This window comes from Colletotrichum siamense, assembly GCF_013390195.1.
Source record: "Colletotrichum siamense strain Cg363 chromosome Unknown KSG_Cg363_contig10, whole genome shotgun sequence".
Taxonomy (NCBI): Eukaryota; Fungi; Ascomycota; class Sordariomycetes; order Glomerellales; family Glomerellaceae; genus Colletotrichum; species Colletotrichum siamense.
This window is the reverse complement of record NW_023501023.1, coordinates 221,975-238,993: the sequence shown is the minus strand read 5'-3', so window position 1 is coordinate 238,993 and position 17,019 is coordinate 221,975. Positions and strand designations below refer to the sequence as shown.

Genomic DNA, 17,019 nt, shown 5'->3' with positions numbered 1-17,019 from the left:
CATCTTCAGTCACTTTCAGCCTCTCCTTGGCCTTCCTTACCAAACGCCGGTACATTCCTTCTCGCTTCTCTCTGCCTTTCTCGTTCTACACCGCCGCCCTCGCCGCAATCCTTTGGCGACGTGGTCGCCCCGTGGCCTGTTCTGATGGCTATCGAATACCCAGTCACGAATGGCACAACCACAGTGATGTCGCCTCCTGAAGGCTATGTCGTTGACTTTGAGAACCCGCAGCGGCAGAGTGTGTTGGAACACTACCTGGTGTTTGGCATCTTGGGTCCACTCGCTCTGGTCTGTCTAGTTCAAAGGTTTTACACCAAGTTGGTATTTTCGGATGGGCCGAAGATCGATGACGGTGAGCCCGAAATACCTCTCGCTGCCAACGCGCAACTCCAACTGATCGTGATTGCTATGTTTAGCATTGATGCTTATTGCCTGGGTAAGTTCACCAAGATACGACTTTTCTTGTGTCACTTTGTCGCCAGTTACTGACTCGTGAGGTCAGATATGCTCCATTGCCATGCAATCTTTACAAACCTGTAGGTCAGATTTCTTGGCCTGCAAATACTTCTGCTAAGCAATGAACGCTAGGGTCTTGCGCCATTGGGGGCTTGGGTCACCACGCTTGGGAAATGTCACTTGATGTCTGGGCCAAGCAGGCTCTCGTAAGTCTTCGAACTCGACACAAGTTGAGGCATCTACTGACATCCTTATGTCTTCAGGTCAGCTACATCGTCGCTCCGATATTCATCTGCGCCAACGGGTCAACAAAAGCCTCGCTATTCTTCGCATATCTCAAGATCTCCCCTCTCCCATGGTATCGCCGAGCCATCACCGCAGGTATCGCCATGGTATTCTGCTACACCGTGGTGATTGCTTCGATGCTCCTGTTTGGCACGTGGCCCATTCGGGCAAACTGGGATCCATATGTCGAGGTGTCGGAAACCCACAGACCACTAAACAGCGCAATGCTTTACATGGCTATTGCTACGTCAAACATTGTGTCCGATGTTGTTCTCTTTTTAATCCCTATTCCAATGGTGCTGCGTCTTCAGATGCGCCCCGTTGTCAAAGTTGGCGCCTTGATCATGTTTGGAATCGGCTCCCTGTAAGTCTGCTTCTCCAAACCTGCATCGTAGCGCCTTTTTAACTCAGATATCAGGACTGTCACGACTTCTGTTGTGCGCATGGTTTATCTGCAAGCCATGCTCAAATCCACAGATACGGCTTGGGTTGCCGCGCCCGCCAACGTCTGGTCGTGAGTGCCCTGTCTCTTGTCTTTGTATACCGTCACGATGGACAGCCCGCTGACACTTTGGGATCCAGATTCGTCGAAGTGAATTTGTTCATCATCTGCGGCTCGATGCCGACATTGCGCAGGTTCTTCAGGTCTATTGCGCCCAAAATCATGGGGTCCTCTCACGACAATTCACGAGTCAAGCACGCCGGTCCATCCAATTCTTCCCGCGGGCCTCGAAGCGAATATTCGCAGTTCGACACGCATTCCCATTACGATGTTGAGATGAACAGCATGTCGAGCCAGCAAGTGATCTTGGAAGAAGACAAGAGCGCAGTGCGCCATGCAAACTTCGAAGTCAAATCACAGTAATACTAGTGTACGACTATTGATGGTTATTTTGGAGTTGGAGGATCCAGCGTTTCTTTTTCTCCCATGATGTACTGGGAGACTATGCGTAGTATGAATGGTAATTTGCATATTGATCGGAAGGGACAAAGAGCAACTCAGACTCGTTGTCGAGCCTCATGGGCAAGGAATGAACAAGCGTATGTTTCCGATGTGTGACACGGAAAAGTCAGCGATGCACTTTGAAATAAAACACTTATTTTGTCACTAAAGTTCCTTCGTCATTGCTGTGAATATGTACCGAGTCCATTGTTCGGGTATGTTCAAGATCGACCAGCGCCCATCACGAGTTGCGGGACAAAGCTCCCCTGTCTTCTCCAGACATGAAAATGTGCCGACGTGCCAAAGGACCTCGCATTGGCTCCCAATCGATCGACGCATTTAAGCATTTCCCCCGATCGGAAATGCTCCGGGTTGGCCGGAATTTTGGCCCGGTAAAGTGGGTTCTCTCACGGGCCACCCCGGCTGATGCCGATCACCAAGTTCGGCCGAGTGCCGGGGAACATGGATTCCTTCGGCTGGGCAACGAAAGTGGGAGCCCCATTCAACGAATGACACTTTATTGATACAAGAATGCAGCTGAGCTGGATGTTTATAATGATACCGCATTGGGTAGCTCGGTCATAGCTTCCCAAATGCCATCCGGAAGTTAAAACCGTAACGCGTCAGAATTGTCGAATCTTTCATTTTACCACAGTAACATGTGGTCTTGATCAACCTAGCGAGGGACTCTCTCGGCGAAAGGCAGCGCCATTGCTATCGGCCAGGCTCTCTATAATGTGAGTTAACATTCGTTTGGCTAAACTTGTCGGCTTCAGCCCAATTTCGGCGGTTCTCGTCCATGCAATTGTTATTCTGCCGGTCAATTGCGGCTGGTCTTTGGGCCTCTATCTCTGCCATCCGCACAAGTGCCTTGGTGTGGTGTCTCCAACTTTCGGTCGCTGACTTGTCTCATACGTTAATGAAAGTATCTCACAAATGAAAGAATGTCTGGGCATTGTTCACAACGTGACATAATTCAGTTGAATAATTCGGGTGCGACGATGGATAAGCCAGATATTATGAGATACATTGTTCTACTGAAATTGTACTTTTTATGTGCGTCTTGCTACTCGGCGGATCCGTGTTTTGTGCTTCGTACTAAGCATGAGCCACTTGCACTATCTGCCAAGTCTTTGAAGACGCATTTCCACCAATCAAGCCAAGGGCTGCGATGTGCTGCTTTGCCAAGATGTCTGCATTATTTTCATGCTACTGACCCCCAACTACCATCTGTAGCTTGATAGTACTTTGCACAATTCAGAATAAAAGTCGAAAAATACGAAAAAGAAACTGGCTGAGTTGACAGTGGGACTCTCTCGTCCGTGCCTTTGACCCGCATTTACCCGCCGCGATCCCGCACAGCTTGGCCAATTTACCTGCGTCCGTGTTGGAATGGTTGCGAAGATCAAAAGGCATGGATCCATGGGTGGCCGCTTACAAGTCGCTTACAACCCTGCTGACGACTGACTCTTCTGTTGAACCGAACCATCCGACTCGCTCGTTCTTCCTGGAACTATACCAGACAAAAGAAAGTATTTTACTGCTTTATCCGCCGTTTAATCGGAAACTTCGCCGGGGTAAACCTGCTGCTTTAGCCAGTCCATCGTTTCAATCTGCCTGTCACACTCTGTGAAGCACTCATTCCCACAACATCTACTTCTTTGGCAACTGCATGGTCAAAAAGAAAGCAGCCATGGCAAAGTCGACGGCTGCTAAAGCCCTATTTAGAGTGATCAAACCTGCCCGCCACAAAATTCGCAAGTATCATACCGAAATGGTGAATCCTCCGCCAACAGCAACCCACACAAACCCCATCAAAGCTTGCATAGTCTGTGAGGCACATCTGCAGCGGCCCCAGTATTAGATGACTGCATTTGGTCGGTCCATCACCCCTTGTTCCAAGCTGGACATAACGTGATTTCGCACTTCGTACCTTCGACTTCTCGGTCCAGACACTGTTCTTCCGTGATTCGCGACTCGGCTCGATCCTTTGGGTTTGCAGCCGCTTAATTTCCATGTTCGCTCTACGAATGAGCACCAATGAGCAGATAAAACTTTATTGCCACCCCCTTGCGGCACGAGTCCTTCGCTTGACCAACGCCGGCATGATCCCAGGTTGGTTCCAAGTGTCCGTACCTGCAGTTCTGCAGCTCTTAGCCTGAGACAGTAGATGAAGCCCCCAAAGCTAGATGTATCCAATGTGATGCCTAAGCGATGCCATCAGTTGTGAAGACGGCGTTCGCCCGAGGTGCCGACGAGCCATGCCGTTGAAAAGTTAAATCCAAACGTACTCGCTACGAGTTTCTTCTGCTTGCCAGTTCGGCATATATGTCTCCAATGTGCCATCCGACCTTGACACATGGTTTCTGAGCACATTGTCGACACCCTCTGATTCCGAAGGCCACCCATCATGGCGGGTGTCGCAAAAGAGGCCGTTGTGGTAAGTCAGCCCTATCCGCACTCCGCACGTGCATCCCCAGATCTGAGTGTTTGCTACAGTGTTTGCTTGCTAACACGAGACACGGACCAGCCCATCGAGGCCACTCTTCTGAGCCTAGCTATCGTCTTCGTCTTTGCTCGTCTTTTTCTCCGACTTGTCCGACAGCGTCAAAAGCTCACTCTCAGCGATTGGATCCTGATTGCGTCTCTATGCGATGCCATTGCCTTGTTCATAACCGATGCGATGGCGTACAACCTGGGTGGCATGGACGAGTATGACCCGAAAGCACCGGAGCCACCCGTGGCAGACCAAATCAAGTTGATGAAGGTTTCGTTCGCGGGCAACTACTTTTACGACACCGGCATTTACATCCCCAAGCTGGCCATGTTGGCATTCTACTTCAAGCTCATCCCCAAGACGATGCCGCTGCTGCGAAAGGCTCTCTACGGAGTCAGTGCCGTGACATTGACATTCGCTGTAACAACGTGCTTCTTGGATACCTTCTGGTGTGGTCCAAACGTGTCAGTCAACTGGGATCTCAAAGGCACTTGCAGCACTTTCGATTCCAAGGACGTTTTTCGGATTGATTGGGTCTTGAACTTCATATCAGATCTTCTAAGTAAGTCCCTATGATCTCCGCCTCTGTGCGACACTACTATGCACAGTAACTGACAGAATAAACAGTCTTTGCGATCCCATTTCCCCTCCTACACGGCCTTCAGCTTAGCAGGCGCTACATCATCGGTTTGATCGCCACGTTCTCGACTGGTATCATCACAATCGGAGCCAGCGTAGGCCGGTTTGCGACCGTGGAATCCATCAAAGCGTGGACCAATGTCTGTAAGTTGTCAGCAATCAGGAGAAAATGCCGAGCTTTTGTGCTGACATGGAACCAGACGTACTGTCCATGACTGAGGTATCAGCCGCCATTCTGGTCGTGTCCTTGCCTGCACTCAAATCGCTCCTCCACCGTCGGGGGCTCAGCACATCAAAGTACGGGACAGCCCAGTCAGGCTCTGCGGGTCTGGGATACAGCAAGCATCCAACGGCCAATACCCACATCAAACTTTCATCGGGAAGAGATCCGTACATGGCAACAACTCGCGTGGCCGCCGAAAACGAATCTGGGAGTGAGGTGGAGCTCAACACTCTCAAGCGATCGGATGTGATATACAAGTCGGAACGCGTTAGCGTAACCTATCAACGACGCGAGGATGGAGAAGGAGATGAAGCCAAGGCCGGACCCAGATACTAGTTAATCACGCGTGAAGGATCTTGATGGTCTGAGAATCATTTCAGGACCTGGAGTCCGACGGGAAGAACAAAGTTTCTGTGAGGTACCGAATACAAAATCATTTACAAGAGTGGAGAAAGCTGTATGCTCTGGTGAACTTTTGAAGACGCTCTGCGCGAGAGACGGAACCAACAGGATGACCAACAGGGGGGGGCCAAAAAGCGCAAGGCCTGGAGCCACAGCATGCGGGAATCGCCCGGGCCCGCCGGTCCGAACGGAAGAAAACCGAACGACCAATGGCCGGCTTTCTTTGGGTGGGAAACGATGCTCAATTCAGGCTCGCTTCGACCGCGTATCTGCGAATATGCGGCACAGTCGCACAGAGAAATTGGGCAATCCTACCTCAACCCGTAAACCTACAGATATTAGAAACCAACGACCTTGTCCTGACACACCAGAGGGGCAAAAAAGAAGAAGAAGAAATAAAAAAGGGTCCTGGGCTGATTTATGCACCAACGAGTGGCGCTCTTTCGTGCAGAATCTGCAGAGTTACTGGTGCGCCTGCCGATGTTGGCGAGATGCTCGCCAACAATGGTCGCAACAGTCGATTAAGCCTCCCCGGTCTCCGCCCTCCCCTTGTTGCAGACTCAACCTTGCCAAATCCTCGGCGCATCCAACCGAGAAGAGTCGTTGTGATCCTGGGCCAATAGAACATTTTCCATGCATAGCATGCTGACAGAGCTTTCCGACATTCACCGTGGGCGGACATTTTCTCCGTGGTGGCGTCCGGCGTTATATGGGATCGCAGTCCCGCCTGTCTCAAAACTCTGACAGCAGTGGTACTCGCAGTGTCAAGTTTCTTTTCCTCTTAGTCCGTGATTTGAGGCATATCAGACAAGATGGCGTACTTCATTGACGGAAAGGACTGCATGGTAAGCCGACCTGACCCAAGTGGTTGACCAACATTTTGCACATCCTAACCACGCGCATCCAGATATCCGAATGGATTCTGCTGGCGGTTTCCTATGTCTTCGTTGGCCTCCGTATCTACGCCCGCCTCTTTCGTCTGCGTGAGAAGCTGGCGGTATCGGACTGGATTCTGATCCTGTCGGCGATCAACGCTCTCGGTCTTATCATTTGCGACACCCTGACCTACCAACTCGGTGTCATGGACGATTGGGCCCCATCTGTTGCGTTGTCCAAAGTAAGTTTTTAACAGCTATCGGATTACTTGCGCTTTCAACACTGCTGACGTTTGGTGGAGATCTCCTTCGCCTCCAACTACTTTTACGATGTCGGAATGGGTTTTCCGAAGATGAGCATGCTCGCGTTCTACTGGGCTTATTTCCCCGCCGACACCAGCCCGGTCATGCGCAAGGCTCTTTGGGGCATTACCGCCTTCGTTGGCATTTCTTACATGGCAATTCTCTGGGATGATACCTTCTTCTGCGGCAAGGATGTCTCCGTTCAGTGGTCGCAGGAAGACGGTGCTTGCAGCGTCTTCTACGCTCCCGAGCCCTTCATCCTCAACTTCACTCTGAACCTTGCCTGCTACCTCGCAGGTAAGCAAGTTTCATTCTCTGCTGTCAGAAAATATTCGGGGCATACGTGGATATTGACCAGAAATTCGTTTAGTGTACGCTCTACCACTTGCACTCTTGATCCAGGGTGTTCTGTCGGCCTCGAAGGGCCTCACCCTGACATTCGTGCTCGGTACCTTGACTATCTTCACTACCATTGTTCGTTTCATCACGCTGAAGGTCGGCACTGGTCAAGAGAACCTTGTTTGTAAGTGGACTGTGGCTTCGATAAACGTCTTCTGTCTTTCAACATTCGTCTAACAATTGTACAACAGACCCCATGAGTATGGTGGAGATGGCTCTTGCCATCACCGTTGTTGCCCTTCCCGGATTGAAGCCTTTGATCGATCGTTCTTCGAAGCGAGAGTCCTCCGTGGATACTGTCGAGGTCACGAACCAGGACAAGACGTTTTCATGAACGTCCGATTGCGATACTTGGAAGGGGGCCGCTGATTTGAAATTCAGTGGCTAGACCAGAGACTTGCATAATTTGTTCTTTTAGACGCAAAGGTCATGTCCTGACTATGTAAACTTGTTTATGGGCTACTTTGAAGGCTCAGGGCAACCTTAGAAGGCATGATGGCTACCAGTATGCCGCATGGCATTGCACATGCGTTAGATATTGAAAATTGAATAGCGGAATTGTAATGCTCCCACTAGAACATCTAATGCCCAGTCGTGGGTCGTGACTGGTGATCTTTTCTTTTTTCAACGGTGTAGTTGAAATGATTTATATATTTCCCTAAAAGTAGACCGTTATTGGATTGTCAAATAAGGTCAAATCATGCTGACACTTACACCATGAGATGCTTTGCATAGATTTTTCCATACTTTGTATGGGTTCTGTGTCTTGATTTATTTTTTCTTTCCTTGAATAGATCGAATACCATTAAGACCGAATACTAATCGCCCATAGGTAAGTTCTTCTTAATATTACCATCAACCTCAAGCAAGCTTTTCAACTTCTTACTTTACCCTTAATCTTCTTTCCCTTTATGTTATCTAACCTTCGGACTTATCAGGCTCTCTGAAGATGGCTCCAGACAGCCGACTCCATCCGGCCGGTCTCCCGAGTCCGGAGCCGGTTCCATTTCGAACTCGACCAGACGCCGGTGCCGAGTGAAGTCCAAAATCTACCGGCTGCCGCAGAGGGCATACGGCAATATCGGCAGACCAATTCTGTATAGTATCCATGGAAGGGTACAGATACAGAAGAGCATCAGCTACATTCGACTTTGTTGGCACCATGGCCCACGCCTTGTATTCCTCATTACACGTATTCAAGCCCACGGTGTAGATATTTGCGCAGAGCGTCCTTACTTCTCACGGCTGCTTTTCGATGACTCGACTTTACAATAGTATTCAGAAAAGACTACTTGCTAAGTACGATCGTTATTACCGCCTCACTATTTTAGTCAAATTATTGTGTGCGCACGCCATGTCAGGGCCTCCGGTGAATCTTCATATTCTTACGAAATCAATAAACGTGACCCAATATTGCCATGCAAGGGCAGCCAATTACAACATATGTCCGTCACGTCGGGCGACTTAAAGCCGAATTCGAGGCGGCAGCATCTTTAATGGCTACACACAGCAAATAGGCCAGTGACACGACTCGACTTGCCGTAGCCTTCCTCGGGAGAGTTCGGCATGCCGACTGCTTTTCGGGCTCTCATGCACGCCGAAAGCTTCATCCCAAATATCTCTCTTTTCCTGGCTGGAATCTCGGGGGCTGGGCAGACGCCTCGCGACCTGCGAGCGAGAAATTCTCCGCTGGTAGGGTGAGATGTCTTTCTTGCCATCGCGTACCAAGTCTCATTTCGACTATGTCCTATTTGCGAATTTACCATCCTCGTTATCTGAAAAGCACACGTGATGAACCCATGATGTCTAGACCAACTTTACAGCCTGGTTAGGCTGACTCGCCATAATGATATTGCTGGTCACGTTGCGGCCTCGTGCGAATATACGACCGAAGTAGGATTATAGCGCGAATTATCTCGCCGCGATTGCTATCACAGTGATGATCTGTGCTTTACTGGTCAACACGAAGTAATTAGACGCAGTCTGCCCGGCTAGGTCAGGGTCTTCGCACACTGACCGAACGTTCCAGCCATTCGGTCCCGCCCCAGAGGTTCTAGACGCTTGGTGCATCATATGATCCGCCATTAACCTTTTCGGGCAGCAGATCCGATTTACGTCTAGCTTCTGGATATCTTTCCGTTAAAGGATGAAGAGGAAGCATCTCATAGATTGAAACGGGCGCATTTGAGAACCTCACTGTCCAGCTCGACAAGGATAGCTGACTGTGGCTCGGGCTTTGTGGGTGCACGGCCACGGAGGCGCTCGCTCTGTCCCCGGGACCCTAGACATGAGAAATATGAGGAGCCCCAAAGGAGCCGCATCTGAGTCATGACTTCGGAGCAAAGTGGGATGAGCAAAATGACCATTGACTTTACACTACCTAGTCGGGTCCAATTTGAATCTGGGGTTGCCAGCACAGTGGGTTGGATGGTATCATCCTTTGTTATGGATACGAGGCTGGCATATGTGGCGACCCCAGAGCACGTGTATGCGATTCTTGACTCAGTGGGGGTTTCCACACAGCTACACAGCAAAATGGACCAGCAGGCAGAAGATTAGGATATCATATCTCAAGTTTAGTCACATGAAGTGATGTTTAGTATGTACCCACCTACTCTGCGTGCTTCACCGCTTGATATGGCGATAGTAGATCACATCGATCTTTGGAATGCAGATATTGCATTTTGCTAGAACTGGTATAGACTTCGTGATTGCGGCAAAAATACCATGATTTGCTCTTGTATGCCTTTAATGTGGACTTAGCGGCTTTTTACCCTGGCGAGTGATTTTACAAAATGTCGAATGCGTTGATGTTAGTCATGATGCTCGCATTCGCCATTCTGCAGCGAGAGTAGACGGCGGTACACTTTCTTTGTCACTTAAGGCACCTAGGGGCTGAGAGCCTGGACCGTCTGTCCCAACAATCACGGCGAGTGTTCGTACTTTCCGATCTCCGTTGAAGTCCTCGGTCCACTGGAAGCATGTGTCGTAATCATCCTGAACCAAGTCCTAGACGGTGGGTACATGTCTCCATTGGCGCCCTCCATCACAAGATACAGCAGATAGATTCCAATGCCCAACTCTCCATCGACGCGGGGATTGAAGCCGAGCACGGTGCAAAAGCAGGTCCGGCGAGAAGCTTACCTGGTGGCACTGCGAATGACAACAGTCTGTGACAATAAGCTCCCGTTACCCCATCTTGGGAGCTGAATGTGGTCCCGACCCATCAAGCCACCCACTTCACGACTCGCCATGCCTGCTTTCACCGCCGGTGGCCGGAGTTGTCGGAGTCGAAACCGGTTGTCAGAAAATGATGAGGCGCAAGACGCTGCTTCGGAGAGATTCCCGGAAATGTACATCCAGAAAGTCAACGTAGGTCCCGCGGAAACCGCACCCTCCAGGTAATCCACTTATTACCAACACAAGTGCGGATCGTTGCAGGGTTATGAGGTTAATCAGATGGTGTCCAGATAACCAATGACATCGACCATCGTCATCACGGTTTTGGAACATTACTGGACATGAAACTATTGCAGGGAGATTGTGAGCAAGATGAATGGCACAGGCTGGGATTCCGAGGACTCGGAAAAGGTACGAACGGCTTGTGCAGCGCTTCTGCGAGGTTGCCCAAAAGGGATACCTTGTGTTAACTTAATCAAAAGTATTGCGTTGTACAAGGGTGCTCCCAACCGTGAGCCATTGCAGCTGAAATAAACAAGTCAATGCTGATTGGTGGAGGAAATTAGGATCACCTGTGGGCTCCAGCGTGCCCCAGGTGTTGTTAATTCACCATGGAGACAGAGCGGAAGTTTCCTGCCCAAGGTTTTGAGTTTATGCCATCGGGCTCTCAATTTGAAACAATTTTGTCTGCCATTTCCCTTATCATGTCCATAGCTGTCCCGGAGCCCCAAGCTGAGCAGATGCTTACGTTTACCCGAGTGAACAAGCTTTGGTAAGTCTGCCCGCGCTGTAGAGCATCCTGAAATGCCTGTCGAAGTAAGACTTGGCATGTTAAGCTTATCTAGATTATTGTTCCCGCTGACCAAGAGCCTCACCCCTCCGGCTGTTGGTTCCTGAACAGCTTAGCCGTCGCTGCACATCGGTCTGGAACATCTATTTCTAGCCCGAAGGCCTAGCCTGACAGCCGCACTAATCGGACGAAGTCTCACCGTCTGTGGACATTTGCGCACTTGGGCTGAGCTCAACGTTGCACCGAACCTCCTCTGAAAGAGAGATCAGCTGGGGCCTACCCGAAGGATGGTTGAATCTCAGCGAGCTCATTAGCTGAATTGACATGGGGCATGCCTGAAAACTTAATTGCCGTCTACCCGACGTTAGCTGAAGCCCTGTAGGGTGCACTTTGGTAGGGCATAAGTAACCCTTCAGCCCAGGGGGTCACTGGACCAGCCCCCAGCCCCGTTCCGCATGCATGACTAGTGCACCGTTGAATATCTTTCCGTTTTTGATTTACACTCCAGGGTAAATGGGCAGAAGCCGGCAATATCCTCGCTGAATCGTTATTGCTGGACTGCTGGCAACCAATGTCGGCATTTGAGAATATTACAGATTGTTTCACTGTGCCAAGAGTTTGGCATCTGGGCACGTGGGCAAGGGGAACTGTTGGAATGGGCTCTGAAGTCGTTGTTCTTGTGTCATCTGGAGTCTCAAGGCCCACCCCCGCGGATGCCAATTCTGGGCGGAAGTGGCAAGGCTTGGCCACTGTAGCGGCAGCCCACAGCAATGCATGGGAGTGCGACGTTGGAGTGGTATTGCTGTGCAACTCGCCTTGGGGGCCGCGAAGCAGGTTGATGGTTACAGGTCATGGGATAGCCCGACTTCGCAGGTTTTAGAAGAGAATTGCAGAGTTTGGTGAAGATTGAATGAAGAAGCACATTGAAGTCGAATTAAGATATGGACTTTGTTTAGATAGAAACGCCGGCGCATTTGCAACTGCCGAGTCATCTTTTTGGCTTTCGCTACTGCGCAGGCTGAAAGCCAAAACCCTGATGACGACATGTAAAAGTTGGCTTGTGCGGCAGCAATAAACTCTAAGTTATTATGCATCAAGATAAAGTGTTGTGAAGTCCCGAAAGTCAAAAATAAAGGTGTAGTTGAACGGTAATTGATTGTTTCGTCGAAGTAAATACAGTAAAAGTGAATATCTACGTCCAGAAGAGAATCCAACCACACTCCCATGGTATCAAGCATTTTCATCCATTAAAACCATTCCAAAATTATTCCGCCTGCGGCTTCGAGCAGCGTCAAGTTTCTTAGTTAGCCTCAGCTCCCTGGGCGCCACACTTCTTCTCGCAGTAGTAGGTCATCTGGTGTAAGGCTTCAGTCAGTGCCTGGTTTTCAACAATAAAACGCTGTCTCATCACATACCTCGTCGCCACCAATGTGCCAGCCGCCAGAAGTGCACTGGAGACCATCGAAAGTGCAGTCAGGGCACTTGTCCCACTGCTTGTTGCCGGTGTTGCGGTTCTTGTAATAGCCGCAAGCACACTGGGTAGCTGTGGTATCAATCTCGTAGTCCTTGTAGGAGCCGTAGGTGATGCCATAAGGAGTTCCGTTGCCAGTGCTGCCGTACGTTCTGCTCTGGACGCAGACAGCCGCGCTGTGGAGCTTGGCGAAAGCACTGAAGTCAAGTCAGTACAACCGTGAACCATGAAGGAGCTCGCGTGGAGGTGGAACATACACGGTGGTAAGAACCGCAAAAGTGGCGAGCGTGGAGATTTGCATATTGGATTTGCGTTGAGGAAACAAAGGTAGAGTCTTGTGCGTAGACGGGAGGACTGAGTCAAGTGGAAGGGATGATGTGGACAAGAAGGTTTGATGAGTGGTTTGAGTTGAGTCGAACGGAACGGCGAAACCGAGTGTTGAAATAAATCTTCGGTTTGGGAAGTAAGACATGAGATCGAGAGGTGTTCGCCTAGGAACCCTGATAATGGCATCTCGTAATGACTCTATCGTGTGCCTTTTCCTCTTTGAGGCGTGGGCAATCTATTGGATACCGGCTATTGAAAACATTACTCGTTGGTCACGGCGTTGAATTCCGCAATCTTAGTGGCTTTTGGGGGTGATGATAATCGGGCTGTCACCTTGGGAGTTCATTGAGGCCTCTATCTCAAGGAGGTTGACCGACCACAAAGTCACTCTCGTGACGGCTGCTGAGTCGTGCGGTATGGGGGCTGCTAGGCCCAATTAAGAAAGTAGGTCATCGACGTCTGAGGTCGGCGCTCCAACCAACGACAACACGAGGCTGATCATTCCTGAGTGGCATCGCAACGAAGGCTCGCTGGACGGTCTGTCGGGACGGGGTCCAGGTATGGAGAAGATCGGCCCCTGAATATACCAGGAAGGGATCTCAAATCTGACTGGGTTGGTCCACCCAACGAACAAGGTCCAGGGTGACCCATTCTACGGGGACAGGCTTGTAGGGAACATGCTTGACTAGTGACCGACAGTCGGATGAACGCAACCTCAACTCCAGACGATCCAGGCGGAGGCAAGCGGGCGGGCGCGCCACATTGTTGATCATTGATGTGACTGCTGAAGCTTATCTCTTGAGTCGGAAACACCAGGTCGTGATACTCTTGCAGATATCTATAAAACCTCTGAAGAATCCCGCCAAGTATTGTCTGTTCCTCATCACTCTCATCCTCATCCACCCACTCCTCTCTGGTCTCAAACATCTCTTCAATTTGCCCAACATGGTTTCTACTCGCATGATCGCCCTCCTCTCGGCCTTCGCTGCTGCAGTCAGCGCCGCGCCCGCTCCCATCCTCGCCGAACAGGATCCCGCTCTCAACATTACCGAGACCCTCGACCGTAACCTCCGCAATGGAGAGATGGTTGTCTTCGGAAAGGGTGGCAAGAGTAAGCGTGCCTCAACCACCGGAATTGAAACGTACTGACCGTGCATCACTTTTACAGCCGCCATCATTACTCAGGACACTTGGAACCTTCTTCTGAAGGTTGAGGGTGTTGAGGCCGAGACTCCCGAGATCGACCACGACTACCTCAAGGCTGGCGAGGGTCTTGCCGAGATCCCCGTCAACCACACCGACCTCGCCCTCGGCAAGCGTGACTGCAACGCCAACTACCAGTTCGTTGTCGACAAGCAGATGCGCTTTGTCGACTGGGACGTGCAGATGTCCCCTGTCGTCATCGGTGCCGGCAGCAAGGGCATCGACATCACCATCTCCAAGTCCTACGCGATTTCCAACGGCGTCACTGCTGGTGGCTCTTTCGACATGAGCAAGCTCATTGAGAAGCTTGGTCTCACTTTCAAGGTTGACTACTCTCGCACATGGACTACCACTCAGGGTTACCTCATCCGTGGCACTGTCGACCCTGGCTACACTGGTGTCGTTATCACCCGCCCCTGGACCAACCGCAAGTACGGCCGCACCTTCCAGGGCTGCGTTGGCGCGCTCAAGCAGACTGGTACTTTCATGGCCGACTCTCACGAGTAAGTTTCAACCTTTATCGATTAGTTAAGCTTGAGCTAACAATATCTTCAGGGACGGCTCTTACGAGGGTGTCACCTGGGTTGGCGGCGCCATCACTGCCTGCATCAAGAAGCAGAGCTCCATCCCTCTGTCTCGCTGCAACGGCAGCGGCAACTTCCGATAAACGGCTTCATGCCGTACTTGAATGTCTCGAGCCTGGGGAGGTAAGCCATACCCGCAGGCATCCGAGCTACATCTGCAACGACATCTTCCATCGCGGTTCGCAGCGCGGAGCCACGGCGCATTATGAGCAAATTGGGAATGAGGGAACGTGGATACCCATACAAATTTTGTAAACAATTCTTCTACTGTATTTAGTTTTGGTGCGATGAACATAACATGACACCGGCCGTCTAGGCCTTAATCAATTTAAGTGGTACCCAAATCCTCTTCTCGACTACTTCTCTCATGCAAAATCATTCATCTCGTGAAAAATCTGTGCCTCATAGACAGGCTAGCCACACATGAGGAGTGTTCAACTCTCAGGAAATCACTACTGATAGCTTGGGTGTGCTGCTCGAGTCCACTGAATATGTGCTATTTAGCTCCAAGGGTCCTGCTCCTATCAATGCATGGACAATTTCCGCCGTCACAGCACTCTTGAACGATCTCATAATCAAACTTGCACGCATCCTTAGTAAAGAGCATGTGACATGGCAAAGACACAGATCAACTAATGATAGGCATGTGCTGGAACAAGCCTGGTTAGCGTACAGGGACACGGATGATTTGCTCCTGAAGTATCATCTAGGTAGTCTTAAACTACCAATTGTTGGTCCACATCCCCCGAATAATTGTGTATCTCAGATGAAGACTCAAAGTCTTGCTATTATTCATCGGAAGACCGCGGGAAGAGGGTGTCTTATTTTACTTCGGGCCTCGCAGATCAATCTGCCGACTTAAACGGCGTATTCGGGCCCCACTCCCAAGGACCCCACTTCGGGCCCGAAGGCCGGCCCGTCAGGAACCGAGGGAAAAAATAAAATAAAAATAAAACAGGGTTCCGATCGACGCGAACGCGTCTAGAGCGCGACAACTTACGGAACCACGAACTTGCCTGTCGCATCTCCAAGCACCACATTCCATTGTCACCAAAAAGTAATTCTTTGTCCAAGCGCAGCAAACATGCCTCGAGGCAGACCCCGCTCAAAGCTCTCTGAGCAAGGTAAGTCTGCCAGTACTCACCGTCATTAATCCATCTTATCAGGTTCACCGCTAAATCTTCAAGATGCAGATTTCCCGTACGAAACGATCAAGAAAATTGTCGGCCATACCATCGACCCCGAGACTGCCCTCGTGACCCTCATTGCACTCTCAAAAGGCAACCGGATTGACGTGTCCGAATGGGATATTCAAGAACATCTTCCTGGGCTTCTCTACGAATACTGGGCTGGCTTCAAGGGCCAGACACGTCAAGACGTCCTCAAAATCGGCGAGCTTTACCACCCCTACAGACTTCTCAAACACCGTCGCGTTCGCGGACAGTGGCAAGTGCTGGTACAGTGGCTCGGCTACTCGGCCGAAGGCGAGGATGTCTCGTGGGAGCCCGCGAACAAGATTCGCGTCGACGCGCCAGACGTTTTGATCGATTATTGCGGTTATGTAGATGATGACAACGTCAAGGCTGCACTTCTCGGCCACTTGCGCATGGAGGAGTCTGTGGCCGAGGCCCAGGAAGTGAAGCCCGCAGTTGAGGCGGTTGCGACACCTGCCAAGCTCAGTGCGAAGCGCAAGCGTGAGAGTCTCGCCGAGCAGTCCGAGGCCACGAGCGACAAACGTCGACGATGTAAGTTTCTCGGGCCCTTGCTTTGCTTTTTCACTGTGCTGGAATACTTGCTGATGATGCCGAACAGCTTCCAGATACGAGTCGACGCCCGCCACGAAGACGCCCGCGACCAAATCGTCCGCCACAAAGCGCAGACAATCACAAACCCCGGCTGAGGCTGCCCAGGCAACCCCGAAATCCACGCGGCGACAGTCCAAGATACTTCCAAGCGACGATGCCACTCTCATCGCGTCTCCACAGCTTCCAACGCGCAGAAAGAGCACACGCGCGTCCTCTGTTGCACCTACCTCCACCCAGACCCAACGTCTCAGCCCGGCGGACATCCCTCGGACGATGCTGTGGTTCATGGATGACTTCACTGTCGGCGACATGCAAAAGGTCTGCCGTTTTATCGACGAGCACTGCACGGGAAAACTCCGTCTTCCGCTGTACAGTGGCGGTGACTGGGACGGAAAGGCTGCGAGCGGACGTTGGGAGGACGTGTTTATGGTGAGCCCGTTGGGCCGCCTGGGCCGGTACGACAACGACGAAGAGAAGGAAGAATAAGTGAAGGTGTGCCGATGTGGTAGTCTATTTCGGCGTTATGGGATATGCGATGGCCTAGACACTTGTTCGGGCGGAAAACTGCTCCGATGGCCTCGGGCGCCATGTTGTATCAGTTCCTACTTTTTTTTTTAGACAAGGACGAAGTAGGTCC

The 17,019-nt window shown here is 50.9% G+C and overlaps 6 protein-coding genes across 6 annotated transcripts; 5 read left to right on the top strand and 1 right to left on the bottom strand.

Annotated features, from left to right (window-relative positions):
* Nucleotides 1-186: 186 nt before the first annotated feature.
* CGCS363_v013977 (uncharacterized protein) lies at nt 187-1,606 on the top strand (the record flags this gene model as incomplete). Its single annotated transcript, XM_036645826.1, has 7 exons — nt 187-352; nt 417-436; nt 503-536; nt 589-662; nt 720-1,105; nt 1,160-1,255; nt 1,324-1,606. 7 exons carry the CDS (start codon nt 187-189, stop codon nt 1,604-1,606), a joined length of 1,059 nt encoding a protein of 352 aa, XP_036488883.1.
* A 2,488-nt stretch (nt 1,607-4,094) lies between these two features.
* CGCS363_v013976 (uncharacterized protein) lies at nt 4,095-5,379 on the top strand (the record flags this gene model as incomplete). The annotated part of the gene is made up of 4 exons (XM_036645825.1): nt 4,095-4,124; nt 4,215-4,743; nt 4,809-4,964; nt 5,021-5,379. The coding sequence occupies 4 exons, from the start codon at nt 4,095-4,097 to the stop codon at nt 5,377-5,379; spliced, it is 1,074 nt and encodes a 357-aa protein (XP_036488310.1).
* An 878-nt stretch (nt 5,380-6,257) lies between these two features.
* CGCS363_v013975 (uncharacterized protein) lies at nt 6,258-7,356 on the top strand (the record flags this gene model as incomplete). The annotated part of the gene is made up of 5 exons (XM_036645824.1): nt 6,258-6,290; nt 6,353-6,562; nt 6,623-6,920; nt 6,994-7,146; nt 7,214-7,356. The coding sequence occupies 5 exons, from the start codon at nt 6,258-6,260 to the stop codon at nt 7,354-7,356; spliced, it is 837 nt and encodes a 278-aa protein (XP_036488250.1).
* Nucleotides 7,357-12,292: 4,936 nt separating this feature from the next.
* CGCS363_v013974 (uncharacterized protein) lies at nt 12,293-12,764 on the bottom strand (the record flags this gene model as incomplete). The annotated part of the gene is made up of 3 exons (XM_036645823.1): nt 12,293-12,346; nt 12,408-12,660; nt 12,721-12,764. 3 exons carry the CDS (start codon nt 12,762-12,764, stop codon nt 12,293-12,295), a joined length of 351 nt encoding a protein of 116 aa, XP_036488884.1.
* Nucleotides 12,765-13,735: 971 nt separating this feature from the next.
* CGCS363_v013973 (uncharacterized protein) lies at nt 13,736-14,660 on the top strand (the record flags this gene model as incomplete). The annotated part of the gene is made up of 3 exons (XM_036645822.1): nt 13,736-13,901; nt 13,959-14,496; nt 14,549-14,660. The coding sequence occupies 3 exons, from the start codon at nt 13,736-13,738 to the stop codon at nt 14,658-14,660; spliced, it is 816 nt and encodes a 271-aa protein (XP_036488880.1).
* Nucleotides 14,661-15,661: 1,001 nt separating this feature from the next.
* Nucleotides 15,662-16,868, top strand: CGCS363_v013972 (uncharacterized protein; the record flags this gene model as incomplete). Its single annotated transcript, XM_036645821.1, has 3 exons — nt 15,662-15,701; nt 15,771-16,322; nt 16,390-16,868. The coding sequence occupies 3 exons, from the start codon at nt 15,662-15,664 to the stop codon at nt 16,866-16,868; spliced, it is 1,071 nt and encodes a 356-aa protein (XP_036488879.1).
* Between the last annotated feature and the right edge of the window lie 151 nt (nt 16,869-17,019).